The 12612-nt window shown below is 46.6% G+C and overlaps 2 protein-coding genes across 3 annotated transcripts in view; both read left to right on the plus strand.

Moving 5' to 3' along the window:
- MCF2L2 (MCF.2 cell line derived transforming sequence-like 2) overlaps window positions 1-9920 on the plus strand; it is a 261195-nt gene extending 251275 nt beyond the window's left edge. For both annotated transcript variants that reach the window (XM_053903603.1, XM_019463281.2), the window contains 3 exons: window positions 3920-4008; window positions 4408-5496; window positions 9814-9920. In XM_053903603.1, coding sequence (XP_053759578.1) covers window positions 3920-4008; window positions 4408-4521 — 203 coding nt within the window. In that variant the 3' untranslated portion in view covers window positions 4522-5496; window positions 9814-9920. The remainder of the gene's footprint in view (window positions 1-3919; window positions 4009-4407; window positions 5497-9813) is intronic.
- LAMP3 (lysosomal associated membrane protein 3) overlaps window positions 9824-12612 on the plus strand; it is a 54267-nt gene continuing 51478 nt past the window's right edge. The window contains exon 1 of the mRNA XM_053903607.1: window positions 9824-9920. The gene's annotated coding sequence lies outside the window, so the exon portion shown is untranslated. The remainder of the gene's footprint in view (window positions 9921-12612) is intronic.

A 12612-nucleotide genomic window follows, 5' to 3' on the forward strand; every position in this document is an offset into this window, starting at 1 on the left:
TCTAGTTTGAAACAAAATAAAAATAGTTTGCCCATTTGAAATCAATGGGTAATAGCTGCCTCTGAACTAGTGGGATCTACAATGGTCCCATCGTGCCATCCAGTGGACAGAAAGGGGAAAGGCGTGATTTTATCTTCCAAATTTGTAATTTACCAAAAACATGTATATTGAAGAGGATAATTTCAACTCACCAATAGATTCACTTGTTAATAAATTTCATTCAATTTTTAGGGTGTGCCTCGGTGGCTCAGTTGGTTAAGCAACCAGCTTGATTTCAGTTTGGTCATCATCTCACATTGGTGGGTTCAAGCCCTGAGTTAGGCTTCATGCTGGGCTCCACGCTGCCCATGGAGCCTGCTTAGGATCCTCCCTCTCGCCTCTGCCTCTGCCCCTCCCCCCCAATACATACATACATACATACATACATACATACATAAATTTCATTCCATTTTTAAACCAAAATAAAAGATCAGAAGTCTAAACACTAAGTGCTAAAACTAAATTCCCCAAACCAGTTAGGATATGTGATGTATGCTAGAAAGATCATCCACTGGAGGAAAACAGAATACACACCAGTCCTTACTAGCATGAATTTTTACAGCCCACCTTCCCCATTCTTCATATCCCTCTCTCTCTCTGCCAACACTCTTTATGCTTATTCTGGTACGTGGACCAGGAGAACCACAGAGACTCAAAGTGTCTTCTCAACATATAACTAGAACTTGACTGGTACCAGAGCCATTCTGCTCATTTTTCAAGAATGCAACTGTCACTTAAAATTTTGCTGATATCAAATTGAGTATTTTTCAAGGGCCTGTGTGTGTTTGGGTTTTCGTGTGTGTGTGTGTGTGTGTGTGTGTGTGTGTACTCTGCGTTTCCTTTTAAAGCCATTTATTACCTCTATAATTTGTTTCTTCCCCCAGATATTTATGAGGGTGAAGACAATAGCAAACAAATCTCCCCCAAACATGAGTAGTAATAGCATACTTGGAGTACCAAGAGCTGTTCTGAGACCTTCTCTTTGGTATTATTGTAATCGCTATTAACAGTAATCATAACAGGTGTTATTTATTAAATTCCTAAGATGTACGAGACATTTTACTTTATAAACCTTTCTGCTAATCCTTATATCAAAGCTGTGATAGATATTATTATCCCCATTTTTACAGACAAGAAAAGATGCTCAGAGAGGTTAAGTGACTTACCCAAGATCACACAGCTAGTGAGTGAGTGGCAAAGTCAGAACTGCACTCGGTCTCACTGACTTCAAAGCCCCTGCTCCTACCACTGGGCAGAGGGGGTCTTTCCTTTATTCACTCATATGACCTGCCAGACCCTGAGCCCAAAATTCTGGGTCTCCATAGTGCTGTCACCGCTATTGTACCTAAGACCCCTAGGAGCCCATGGCCAGTGGATCCAGGAGGAAGGGATTAAATATGCAAATGACAAAGATTTGCAAAACTCATCCTGTGAGCTGCACTTTTGGCCCCCACATTTCCAGCTTTGACTGAAGGACGTTCTCCTTCAGTCAAAGGAAGGCTTGCGGGTCCTGAAAATTCTGAGCTCCTTCCAGGAGCCGCGGGGGATGCTGGGTGAATAGAGTATAGTCACTGTTGCCAAGGGCCCCAGGGCCCAAGGGGGAGACGAGTGAGGGCTCACCCAGAGCAGCTGCGGGCTGTGTCAGAAGAAACTCTCCCTCGAAGGGTCTTGTTGTGAGGGGATTGTTGTGACCCCACCACCTCCACAGCCCCTCTCCTCCTCTGTGTCCCAGAATAGAATGGGATAGAATAGAACACAGTAGAATAAAGTAGAATAGAATAAGAGCATAGAATAGATCAGATGAGGACATCATACCTGTAAGGGTAATATTGTTCCACAAACAGTTTTCCTTTTAGAAATGTAGTCTGTGTGGACGCGATGTTGGCATCTCTAAGGAGTATGGAAAACTCTGGACTAAACTGAGGGTGTCCTCCACCCTCACCTGGGGTACCCTGTGTGCTGACAGTCCCCAGCAGGGAGGGGGTATCTGGATATTGTCAGCGCTGGGAGGGTCAATTCTCTTTCCAGGCTCAGACAGATCCTTCCTGGAGACAGGAAATGGCCCAGACGACCCTGAAATAATGCAGTCAATGTGTGGCCAAGTGTGTGAGAGGTCCTCTGTGCCAGCCCTGCGCCAGGCTGAAGACCCCGTCCCCCTGCGGCAGGGCCCCCAGGAGGGAGAGGAAAGCAGCCACCAGTGACTGGTCATCACTTTACCCCAGGTGCCACTTACCTGTGGAGTGGCTGGAACTGGCTGTCAGGTCTCCCAGTTCCCACATTGTCCCCCAGCCCTGCCAGCCCCAGGTCCTGAGTGCTCCATGGCTGCCAGAGACCTCAGAGCCCGGCCTCACCCCTGGCCTCCCAGTGGGTGGCTCTTGGGTCCCTGGCCACTACCCTTCACCCCACCCCAGCCCTGCCGGCCTGACTTTGTCTGGGACATTGAGGCCACAGCCCCTGGAGACTCAACCCTTCTGTTCCCATGGTAGGTGGTCAAGGGCAAGTCTTCTCCATTCCTCCCTTACAGCCTTTCAGCAAGACTGCCATTCCTTGTCCTCACTGCCTGCTCTGGGCATAAGGGGATCGTGTTGAATGACCACCCTAAAGAGGAGTCTCTGGGCGTTACTGCAGATGTCCCTGAGTCACATCTGGAGGAGGACGGTGGGAGCCAGTTTCTCCTCTGCCCTCTACCCCTCACCCCACCACTTCTGGGGACTGGAAATTAAAGCAAGTTTGCTGCAATCTGAGAGCACTGTGTCCAGCTGCCTCAAAACCCTCCGGCACCAGGCAGGGTTCCTGGAGGCCTCCAGGAAAGGGCTGCCTGGCTGCTCCCAGTTTGGCTGGCACGGCCCCCCAACTTCTGCCCTGGGGAGAACCCTGGGCCCCAGAATGCAGCTTGGGGGTCCTCTGGGCAGCAGGTCAGGGAGCTCCCACTTGCACACTTCCTGCTTGCTGACAGAACTGTGCCACTAACTCCAACTGTAGACTCCTTCCGCTCCCTCTTCTCATTTCCTGTGTCCAGAATGCTCTCACCCCCCATGCCCTGTCCACGCCCTTCAAGGCCATACCCTAACCCCTGCCCTTGAGTTGTCACCAAACAGAGACTTGGTCCTGCACTCCGATTCCTGCAAGATTGATTATTCTGTTGAAGCTCAGTGAGAGGTAAAGACAAGACTTGTAGAACCCAGCTGCAGTGCTTGCAGCCGAGGGGACATGGCCAAGTGATTATTCCTCTCTCATCCCAGTTTCTCATCTGTAAAATGGAGCTAAGGCCCTTAGAGGGCCATGTGAAGCTTAACTTTTGACAAACTGGCATCCCAGCAGGCACAGAGTAGGGTTCAGTGTTTGGTGGAGATTGCTGTTCCCCTCAGTGTCTTAACAGCCCCAGGCTCACGGCAGGTGCACAGTGGTGACTAATCGGTTTATCAGCTCATTGGAAGAGAGAAGCAGGATGTACTCACTCCTCTGATTTCCCATGGGGAGAGCAGTGACAGAGGCTACCAAAGAAATAGGAATCAGGGGCGAGAAAAGGGGGAAAAGAAGAGAGGGAAGAAGGGTGGAGGACAGGAAGGTTGTCAAGCACAAAAAGACTGACCGTTTTCTTGGAGGACCAGGAGTAGGGCTATGAACACCACATAGACAGATCTTCTTGGGGTCATGGTTACAAATTTGAGCTGGGAAAGAGAACCTTAAGAGGACAGACCTCCACCTCCCACCCAGGTGAAGCCATCCAGGTCCTGGGAGAGCAGGAGTTAGAGATGAGGAGAAGAGGTTCTTGGGGACAGGCACTGCCTCCTAGGACATCTGGCCACTGGCAGCAGAACCAATCCTCCCAGGCCCTCTCCTGCACAGCAGGTCAAATTCTTCCCTTTCTTTCCCCAAGGCTGCTCCAGCAAGGAGTTTACCTCCATGGAAACCTTTGACCATCCCGAAGGTGCAGAAGATATGGAAAAGGAGAACAGTGCTCTGAGTGTAATTTATTTCCTTCTTATCTCCTTCATTTTCTCCCTCAATTCGATTTCATCAGCTTCTCCTGCCTCCTCTTTCTCTCCCTCTTCCATGTCCCTCCCCTTTTCGTGATGCATACCCATAAGGACGAGGCCTAACCCAGGAAGCTGAGGTCACTGGCTCTGCAAAGTGTCTCAGACCCTCCCAGCCTGGCATGTCCCTCATCCCCATCTCCTTCGCATTGCTCTGGCTTCTGATCATAAATGTGGGGCTCCTGCCGGGACCCCAGTGACCCCTTGGGAGAACTAGGGTGGGCCCCAACCCGCCGGAGCCGGCGGGAATCACAGGTCGCGCCTGGCTTGGGCTTGAGCACTCCTCGGCCCTGCTAACTCTGAGGGTTCACCACTGTCCCCTCCCTTCCAGCTGTCCGGACTCTTCCAGTTGGACGACAGTTATGAAACGTGTTCCTCCAAATCTGTCCTGGAAACGGGAGAAAGCGTCCAGGGGAAAAAGGAAAGCGGCGATGAGGACGTTTGAGTGTGAAAGAGAAAGAACAAACAGTAAGCGAATCTGGTAGCCGTTGCTCCTCTGACTTTCTTCTTGGAATTTTAGGCCAACAAACACAACTAAGGAGAGCGCTGCGGTGCCCGCTGCCTTGCTCGGCCCTGCGGGGGACGCGACTAGTTTCCGGGCGAAAGCAGAGCAGGCGAGGGAAGGATGCCTGCGCACCCCCTCCCCCGAGAACTGACACTGGTTCTAGAACACCGCGGCTCCCCCGCTCGGCCGGGCCTCCCCACGCCGCCTCCATTCCGGGCCCGGCCTGCTGCGGACGCCGAGGGCCCGGCCCACCCTCCAGCGGGAAAGCAGCCAAGGGGCCGCCTCGGACCCTGCAGATCTGCCACTGGGGGTGGGGGTGGGGTGAGATAGGACCGCCTTCCAGAAGCCTGAGGAAGGGCCCACGGCCTGTCCGCGGAGGCCACCCTCCCGGCGAGGGCCGCTGAGGACCTGGGAGCTGTTTCACACGCGTCAGCGTTAGCCCTGGGGACTCGGCTCAGACGCCCGCGAACCTCGGGGCTGCTCCACACGCGCCTGCGCGAGCGCCGGGACTCGGTGCAGTAGCCTTCGGGCTGTTCAGGCGCCTGCGCGAGCGCCGGGACTCGGTGCAGACGCCCGCGAACCTCAGGACTGCTCCCCACGCGCCTGCGCGAGCGCCGGGACTCCGTGCAGACACCCGCGAACCTCGGGGCTGCTTCACACGCGCTTGCGCGAGCGTCGAGACTCCGTGTGGACACCCGCGAACCTCGGGGCTGCTTCACACGCGCCTGCGCGAGCGTCGAGACTCCGTGCGGACACCCGCGAACCTCGGGGCTGCTTCACACGCGCCTGCGCGTGCGCTGGGACTAGCTGAAGACGTCCGTGAACTTCGGGGCTGCTCCACACTGGCCTACTCGAGCGCCGGGATTTCGTGCAAACGCCCGCGACCCCCCGAGCTGCTCTACCGCTCCTGCAGAGGTTAGCGGAGCCCAGTCCTGCGGGGTCCTGCCCAAGGTTTCTCAACGTTGGCATTTAGACTTTGGGGGCTGGATAATTCTTTGGGCGGGGTGGGGGGGAGGGGGGACTGCCTTGTGCAAGTGTTTGGCAGCATCCCTGGCCTCTACCCACAGATGCCAGTAAAACCGCTCTCCCATCCACTCACCCAAATTATGACAATCAAAAATGCCTGCAGACATCGTCAGATTTTTCCTGGGATGGGAGTGGGGAGATCGTCAGATTTTTCCTGGGATGGGAGTGGGGAGATCCGTTGAGAATCTTCTTTGCGAACCTTGGAAGAGCAGAAACTACAGAGGCAGCCCTGTGCTCTTCTCCCTAAATCCCCAAAAGAATGTTCCTGTGGTGTTTGCGTTACTTTGTAACGGGATTGTATCCTTTCAGAGAGGGTTGGTTACAAATGTTAACGTCGGAGGTAGTTCGTTTTTAGATTTATTAGTTTTTAAATTAGTTTCAGTTATTTTTATTTTTGTTTTATTATTTTTCGTCTAATTTTACTTTTATTTATAGTTTTCTAGTTATTTAATTTTATAGCTTTAAAGTTATCTGTTTATAATTTTGTTTTCAGGGTTATTTAGTTTTTGAGTTATTTTCAGTTTCTTATATACAGTTATTTTAAGTTATACATTTCCAAATTAGCTCTAGAATTATTTTTATCTTTACAATTATTAGTATTTGAGTTATTTACTTTTATAGTTATTCTTTTTTTTAGTTATTGGAATTTTCAAATTATTTTTAGTTTTTTGTTGACTGCTAATAATTCACTAAAAGTTTTAGAATTATTTAAAATTATTTATTTCCAGACAAAGTGTCTTTAGTTATTTTAGAGGTTTTTCCCTTGTTAGTTTTAGAGTTACTTATAGTCACACTTATTTTTTTCAGTTTAGATTCGGGGTTATTTTTACATCCATTTATTTATGTTAGTTATTTGGTTTTAAATTATTTTATTTTCAGCTGTTGCATTTTTGAGCATTATATTTCCTGAATTTTTTATTTTCAGAGATTTGGACATATTTAGTTTTGATTTATTTTCGGTAACTTATTCTCTATTTCTTTTTAGTTACATCTTTGCCATTTAAAAATTTTTTTCTATTTTGTATTTTTGCTTATTTTATTTTCAGATTTATTTTCAGAATTATTTACTATTAGAATTAGTCTAGGGGATCCGAACAAGAGAAAGACACAACAGCAGTTACTTTAACAGAGAGAATTTAGTATAAGGAATTGTTACCCAGTTATTGGAGATTTTAACAGGAGAAAACATGGTAATGTGAGATCATGGAGATGTTAGCCATAAGGAGCAGCTACCAGCCCACTGGCTGAAGGAGCAAAGGGAAGAGGTTGGATGGAGGTGGCCCACAGTCTGAGGGGGAGGTGCTGCCCCATGGGACAGGTGTCCCATGAGTTGGAATTTGGTCCAAGAGCTGGATGCAGAACTCTCCATAGAGGGTGCTGCCAGCTGGTGCTGGAGTCTCTGAAGGTGGGGTGATGAGGCTGCTTGTGGAAGTGTTGGGAAAATGGCAAAGGGCAGCTACTGGAACCAGCTGTTGCTCTCAGTGTGAAGAGCAGTTGCCAGGGGGAAGCTGGCAGGAGGTCAGCACACGGGGGTCGCTCTCCCCTCCTTGGTCCTCCCATCAGTCTGCCCTATTGGCCAAAGCTGACAGGGAGCAAGCTAGCAAAGGAGGTGAGTGGCCCTGGGGCCACAAAGCAGAGACTAGAAGGATGGCTGAAAGCTGAAAAATATGGCAAATAAGCAACCCACTGAGCTCTGGAGTTGTTTACTTTTAGAGTATTAGTTTTGAATTTAGTTAGTTTGGGAATTGTTGTGGTGATTTGATTTCAACTTTTCACTGGACATGGGATCTAGCTAAGTTTTTGGTCCCCTGATTTGTTTCCAAAATGGAGTGGGAACTTTTTTCTTAAACACCTGAGGACTGTCTCCCATGTGACTTAAGAAAATAGTTCTAGAATTCAAGAAAACAAAAATAAGTGTCTCACTGTGTTCATAAAGAAGCCCTTGGACTTTTATGGCCAAAAAAGGGCAGAGACTAAGGGACAGACTATCAGGGAAAGGCTCTTCACAATTGTCCAGCAGAGTGTTCTTTGAAAGTTTTCAGAAAGTTATATTGTGGAGCTACTCTCTTGTGCCCCTTTCCTAATGACAAAGTATCTTTCTTGATGGAATGTGTTTCAAATTTGTAGACTACAGTATTCATTATTTGCACACTAAAATAAAGTTCTTCCCAAACCTATAGGAAATCTTATTTCCTTCTACTTGCATTATTTTCCAACCTACATTGTTCCATTTTGGCTATAAGAACATTTATTTATTTGTTTGTTCTTTCTACTCAACACCTATTTCCTGAGCACCCCTGTCCTCAAGAAGGTGTTGGCATCAGAAGAGACCATGGAGGTGTGAAGGTGAGTGAGAAACTCTCAGTGCAGTTGAGGGAGACAGATGTGGAAACAGATCATCACAACACAGTGTGACAAATACTATGGGGCACGGAACCCTGCCACTGACTTCCTGATGTAGTCAGGGATGGGCTGACATCTGAGCTGGTCTCCTGGAGCAAGCGTTTTCTCCAAGTGGAGAAGGAGAAGGATATCCTGGTCATGCATAGGCACGGAGGCACGGAGGAGGGATGCATGGCAGAGAGAATGCATTGACAGAGGCCACTGGGCCACAGGGTTCAGAAAGTCCCTGGTGCTTGACAGGTAGGACCTCATTTGGTCCTCACAGCCAGTCTGCAAGAGAGTAGGGAGCGACATCAGGAGTCAGTGCTCTTCCTGATCTTAGGGTTCCAACCACAGCTTACAAGATCCTCTGACTTGTCATTCCTGGAATTCTTCATCTCTTTCCTGGCTTTATCCTTGGTCCATTCACTCCTTCCCACTCACTCTTGGAGGTGAGTGCCTCCCTCTTCTATCTTTTGATTCCTGCTTCTTAAACATCCGTGGGGAGAGAGGAGGGTTGAGACCAGCCAGCTGTGAAGCGCAGGTGACTCCAGCTGCAGAGGAGGCAGAGCAGAGCAGAGCCCCCGCGGGGTCTCTTAGGGGAGTTCTGCAGACCAGCACCGTGGGAACTGAGCTCTTGTCGAACCAATCGTAGCCTGTAACTGCATTCAGCACCCCTTGAAAGTTTGTGGGGATGCCTTCCTAAAGTGGGGAACCTGCTTCAGATCCAGCCCAAGCTTGTGAATCAATAGAGAGCTTTTAAAGCACACAGAGCCCTTTGCTGCATTAACAGCACTGGACATGTCTACCAGGTCAAAAGAAAGTATAGTCCTTCACGATCTATGATGGCATATTTTCACACTTTTTATAGAACACATTATTCAGTCAGTCTTGAATACGTTTCTCAGCATACTTCTCTACTTCGGTCTCTCCGGTTGTCTTACCCATCACCATATCCGTTTCTCCGTGAGAACATGTAAGTACTGGGGCTGGATGGAGGAATCTTCTGGATTCTGGCTTTAGAATAGTCAGAAAACGCATCACCTGGATCCTCTTAAACACTTTGACTGTTGACGAGCCCACTGCAGAGACAGCCCAAAGCTCTCCCAATCCTTTGGGCCCCGATCGTTTTCTGTATCTACAAAATCAGCCACCCTCGCTGGTGCTGGCAGAGGTCAAAATGCCCAGACCTCCCAGGCCTCACGTGAGGAGCCTCTCCACAAATCCTGCATCACAGGTGGGCGACAGAGGAGCCATTTCAGTTCCGGACATCATTGCTGATGCTGCCCCCAGGTGCTCCATAGTAGCCTGCTGTGACTTTCCACTCTGGCTTCTTTGCCTAAGCCCCACACAGCTGCTCTGCTTATCGGTGTCCTCTGAGAGAAACAAGAAAAAAAGTGGCTCTTTTATGAGTGAAACTTATGTCATCTTTCTATTTGAGTCAATGGAAAAGAATTCAAAACCATCAGATAAAATCTTGCAGCCACGTTCCACTAGTTATTCAATTCATTTATAGCTTTATAGTGAGTGTTGCCTGTTGCCCATGAGAGGGATGCATTTCAACTTGTTGCTGAGGTGTGGGAATGCTATAGCCCTGGAGGAAAGTGCCCTGGCTGAAACAGTTCACTAAAAGCAGTCTGAGTCTGTGAAATCTGGCTGGAGTCTGAGTCTGCACTAAACACCAGCTGTGCCTTATCAAATAATTAGACAAGTTCGAGATCCTTTAAACCAGCATTTCCCAGAGCATATTTTGCAAAGTAGGCGGAAGAGTGTAAGGGTTCAATGAGTTAATCTCACAATCAAAAAAAAATTTTTTTTATGTAGGTTTCATGCTCAGCACAGAGCCTAACGCAGGGCCTGAACTCATGATCCTGAGATCGAGACCTGAGCTGAGATCAAGAGTCAGCCACCCAACTGGCCAAGCCATTCAGGTGCCCTGAAAAAAAATGTCTCTAACCTGTTTTTAAAATACTACATATTCGATTTCTCATTTGGTTGATACAAGTTAGTGAATTAAAGGAACTGAGAACTCTTTCGTGAAGGAAGTCTGTACATTTCTGTTAAACTCATGACTTCTCAGGGTGCCTCACTGGCTCATTTGGTAGAGCATGTGACTCTTGATCTCAGCTTCATGAGTTCAAGCCCTACATTGGCCATGATGCCTACTTAAAAGCAGAAAACAAAAAACACTGCATGATTTCCCAAACTTAGCTGACCACGGAATCCTTCTCTTTGTGGAACATAACTTAAAGAATATTTATGTCTCACGAAACAGTGTGGGTTATGTGTGTAGGCTGCTCTGCTCCACACAGTCATTTGGTGTCCCAGGTTCGTTCCTTCTGATGTTTCCTTGGGAACCTAGCTGGGAAGCTGTTGCCCAACCACAGCTTTTTTTTTTTTTTAATGTTTATTTATTTATTTTGAGAGAAAGCATGAGCACAAGGGAGGAACAGAGAAAAGGGGAGAGAAAGAATCCCAAGCAGGCTCCACACTGACAATGCATAGCCTGACATGGGGCTGGAACTCACACACTATGAGACCATGACCTAAGCTGAGATCGAGTCAGACACTGAACTGATTGAGCCACCCGCGTGTCCCCCAACTACAGCTTTGACAACTTTGTGTCACTGTCACCTACCAGCTTGAAGTAAAGCAGGGACTAGAATCCATGTCCTCTAACCCCTAGGCTAGGGTTCTATTACCACACTAGCTTTTGCTTACTCAGTCGACATGTTTCAAGTGTCTTTAGTGTTCCAGGTTTACTATCAGAGACAACAGAAAACACAGCACCAATTCTCTGTAAAATATTTGTCAATTGCATCTTTAATCTGGTAGCATTCTTTATGTATGGGTAAACTTTCAAAAATGGCTATTAAAGTAGCAAAAATTGTAGGTTTATATCATAGTACTTTAATTTACCAGAGAACACATACTATGGGAATAAACAAACATTAGAGGAACAGAGTAGAGAATCTTGAAATGGACCGAGATACATCTCAGAATTTAAAGCATGAAAAAAGGCATTTCAAATTAGTTCTCAACAAAGAAGATGAATCGTGTGTGAAAGTGGTGCTGGGACCACTGTATAGCAGTTTGGGGGCGGGGGTGGGGGGGGAGGGAGGATAAGCCCTTAAAACTATTCATATTGTTCAATTATGTGACTTAAAGAAATCATGCAAGTCAAAACGTTTAAAAATGATTTTGAATAGAGTAAAGCTTTTCTAGGCAAAAACAAAAACCAGAAGCTACGAAAGAAAATCTTGACAGTTCAGACTACATAAGAGGCAAAAACAAATATAGAAAAAAAGAACAATTAAAGATTCAAAACAAATACATTTTCAAAACATGGGCATAAAACTAATTTTCCATGATATATAAAGAGCTTTTACAAATCAGCAACAATAATAGAAAAAATGGACAAAGGACACAAATATACACAGAAAAAGAAATTCAAGGGGCACCTGGGAGGCTCAATCGATTAAGCATCCTACTCTTTATTTGGACTCAGGTCATGATCTCCTAGATTGTTGGTTTGAGCCCCACATCTGTGCTGACAGCCAGAGCCTGCCTGGAATTCTCTGTCTCCCTCTCTCTGCCTCCTCCCCCCACCAAAATAAATAAATTAAAAAAAAAAGAAATTCAAAATCCAACAAATACATGAAAAGAAGCAAAACAATGATACTCATTTCTCGTTACCAGACTGTCCAACATTTAAAACTCTGATAATACTCAGTATTGGAGAAGATACAAAAAAATGAGCACTCTCAGACTGTTGGTAAGAGTGTAAATTAGTACTAGCTTTTTAAAAGACAATTTTTAATAGCTTTCAACATTTTAAAATATGTATATGACTTGATCTAGCAATTCCACTTCTAGGAATTCATTTTAATGATCTATTCATACAAATGAACAAGTTGTACAGGTGTTCATTTTAACACTACTTTTAACAGGAAAACAAGCAGTGAGAGATAGGGAACACCCTAAGTGTCTGTGATAGTGTTAAAATTTATCCCCAAATTGGTACTCCTGTCTTCAAAGAGCAGAGTCCAATTACCCTCCCTTTGAGTGTGGGCTGTACTAATGACCCTGATAAATAGAATGTGGTGGAAGTGGTGGTAATTGATTTTTCACACTGGGTGATAAAAAGCATTTTGGCTTCTTCCTCATTCTCTCTCTTGGATTACTCACTGTGGAAGAAGCGAGCTACCACACTGAGAGGACAGTGAGGCAGCTGTATGGAGAGACCCACGTAGCAGGAACTCAAGCCTCCTGCCAACAGTCATGAGCCACCTTGGAATTAGATCCTCCAGCCCTAGTCATGCCTTTAGATAACTGTAGCTCCATGTCTTAACTAAAACTTCATGAGAGACCCAGAGCCAGAAGAATTCAGCTAAGCTGCCCTTGAATTCATTACCAGAGGACCATGAGACAATAGTTGTTTTCAAGTGCTAAGTTTTGGAGGGTAGTTTGCAAAGCAAAAAGAGATAACAAATGTATTACATAATAAAAAGCTGGTTAATAAAGTATCATACTGGCATACGAGCAAATTCTATGCAGTTTTTAAAAATAATGTTTTCTGCTTGAGATGTAGGAAACTATAAAGAGCACCATCCTGATACTTAC

Source organism: Panthera pardus, unplaced genomic scaffold (assembly GCF_024362965.1).
Source record: "Panthera pardus isolate Hobbes unplaced genomic scaffold, ASM2436296v1 HiC_scaffold_16, whole genome shotgun sequence".
Lineage (NCBI taxonomy): Eukaryota > Metazoa > Chordata > Mammalia > Carnivora > Felidae > Panthera > Panthera pardus.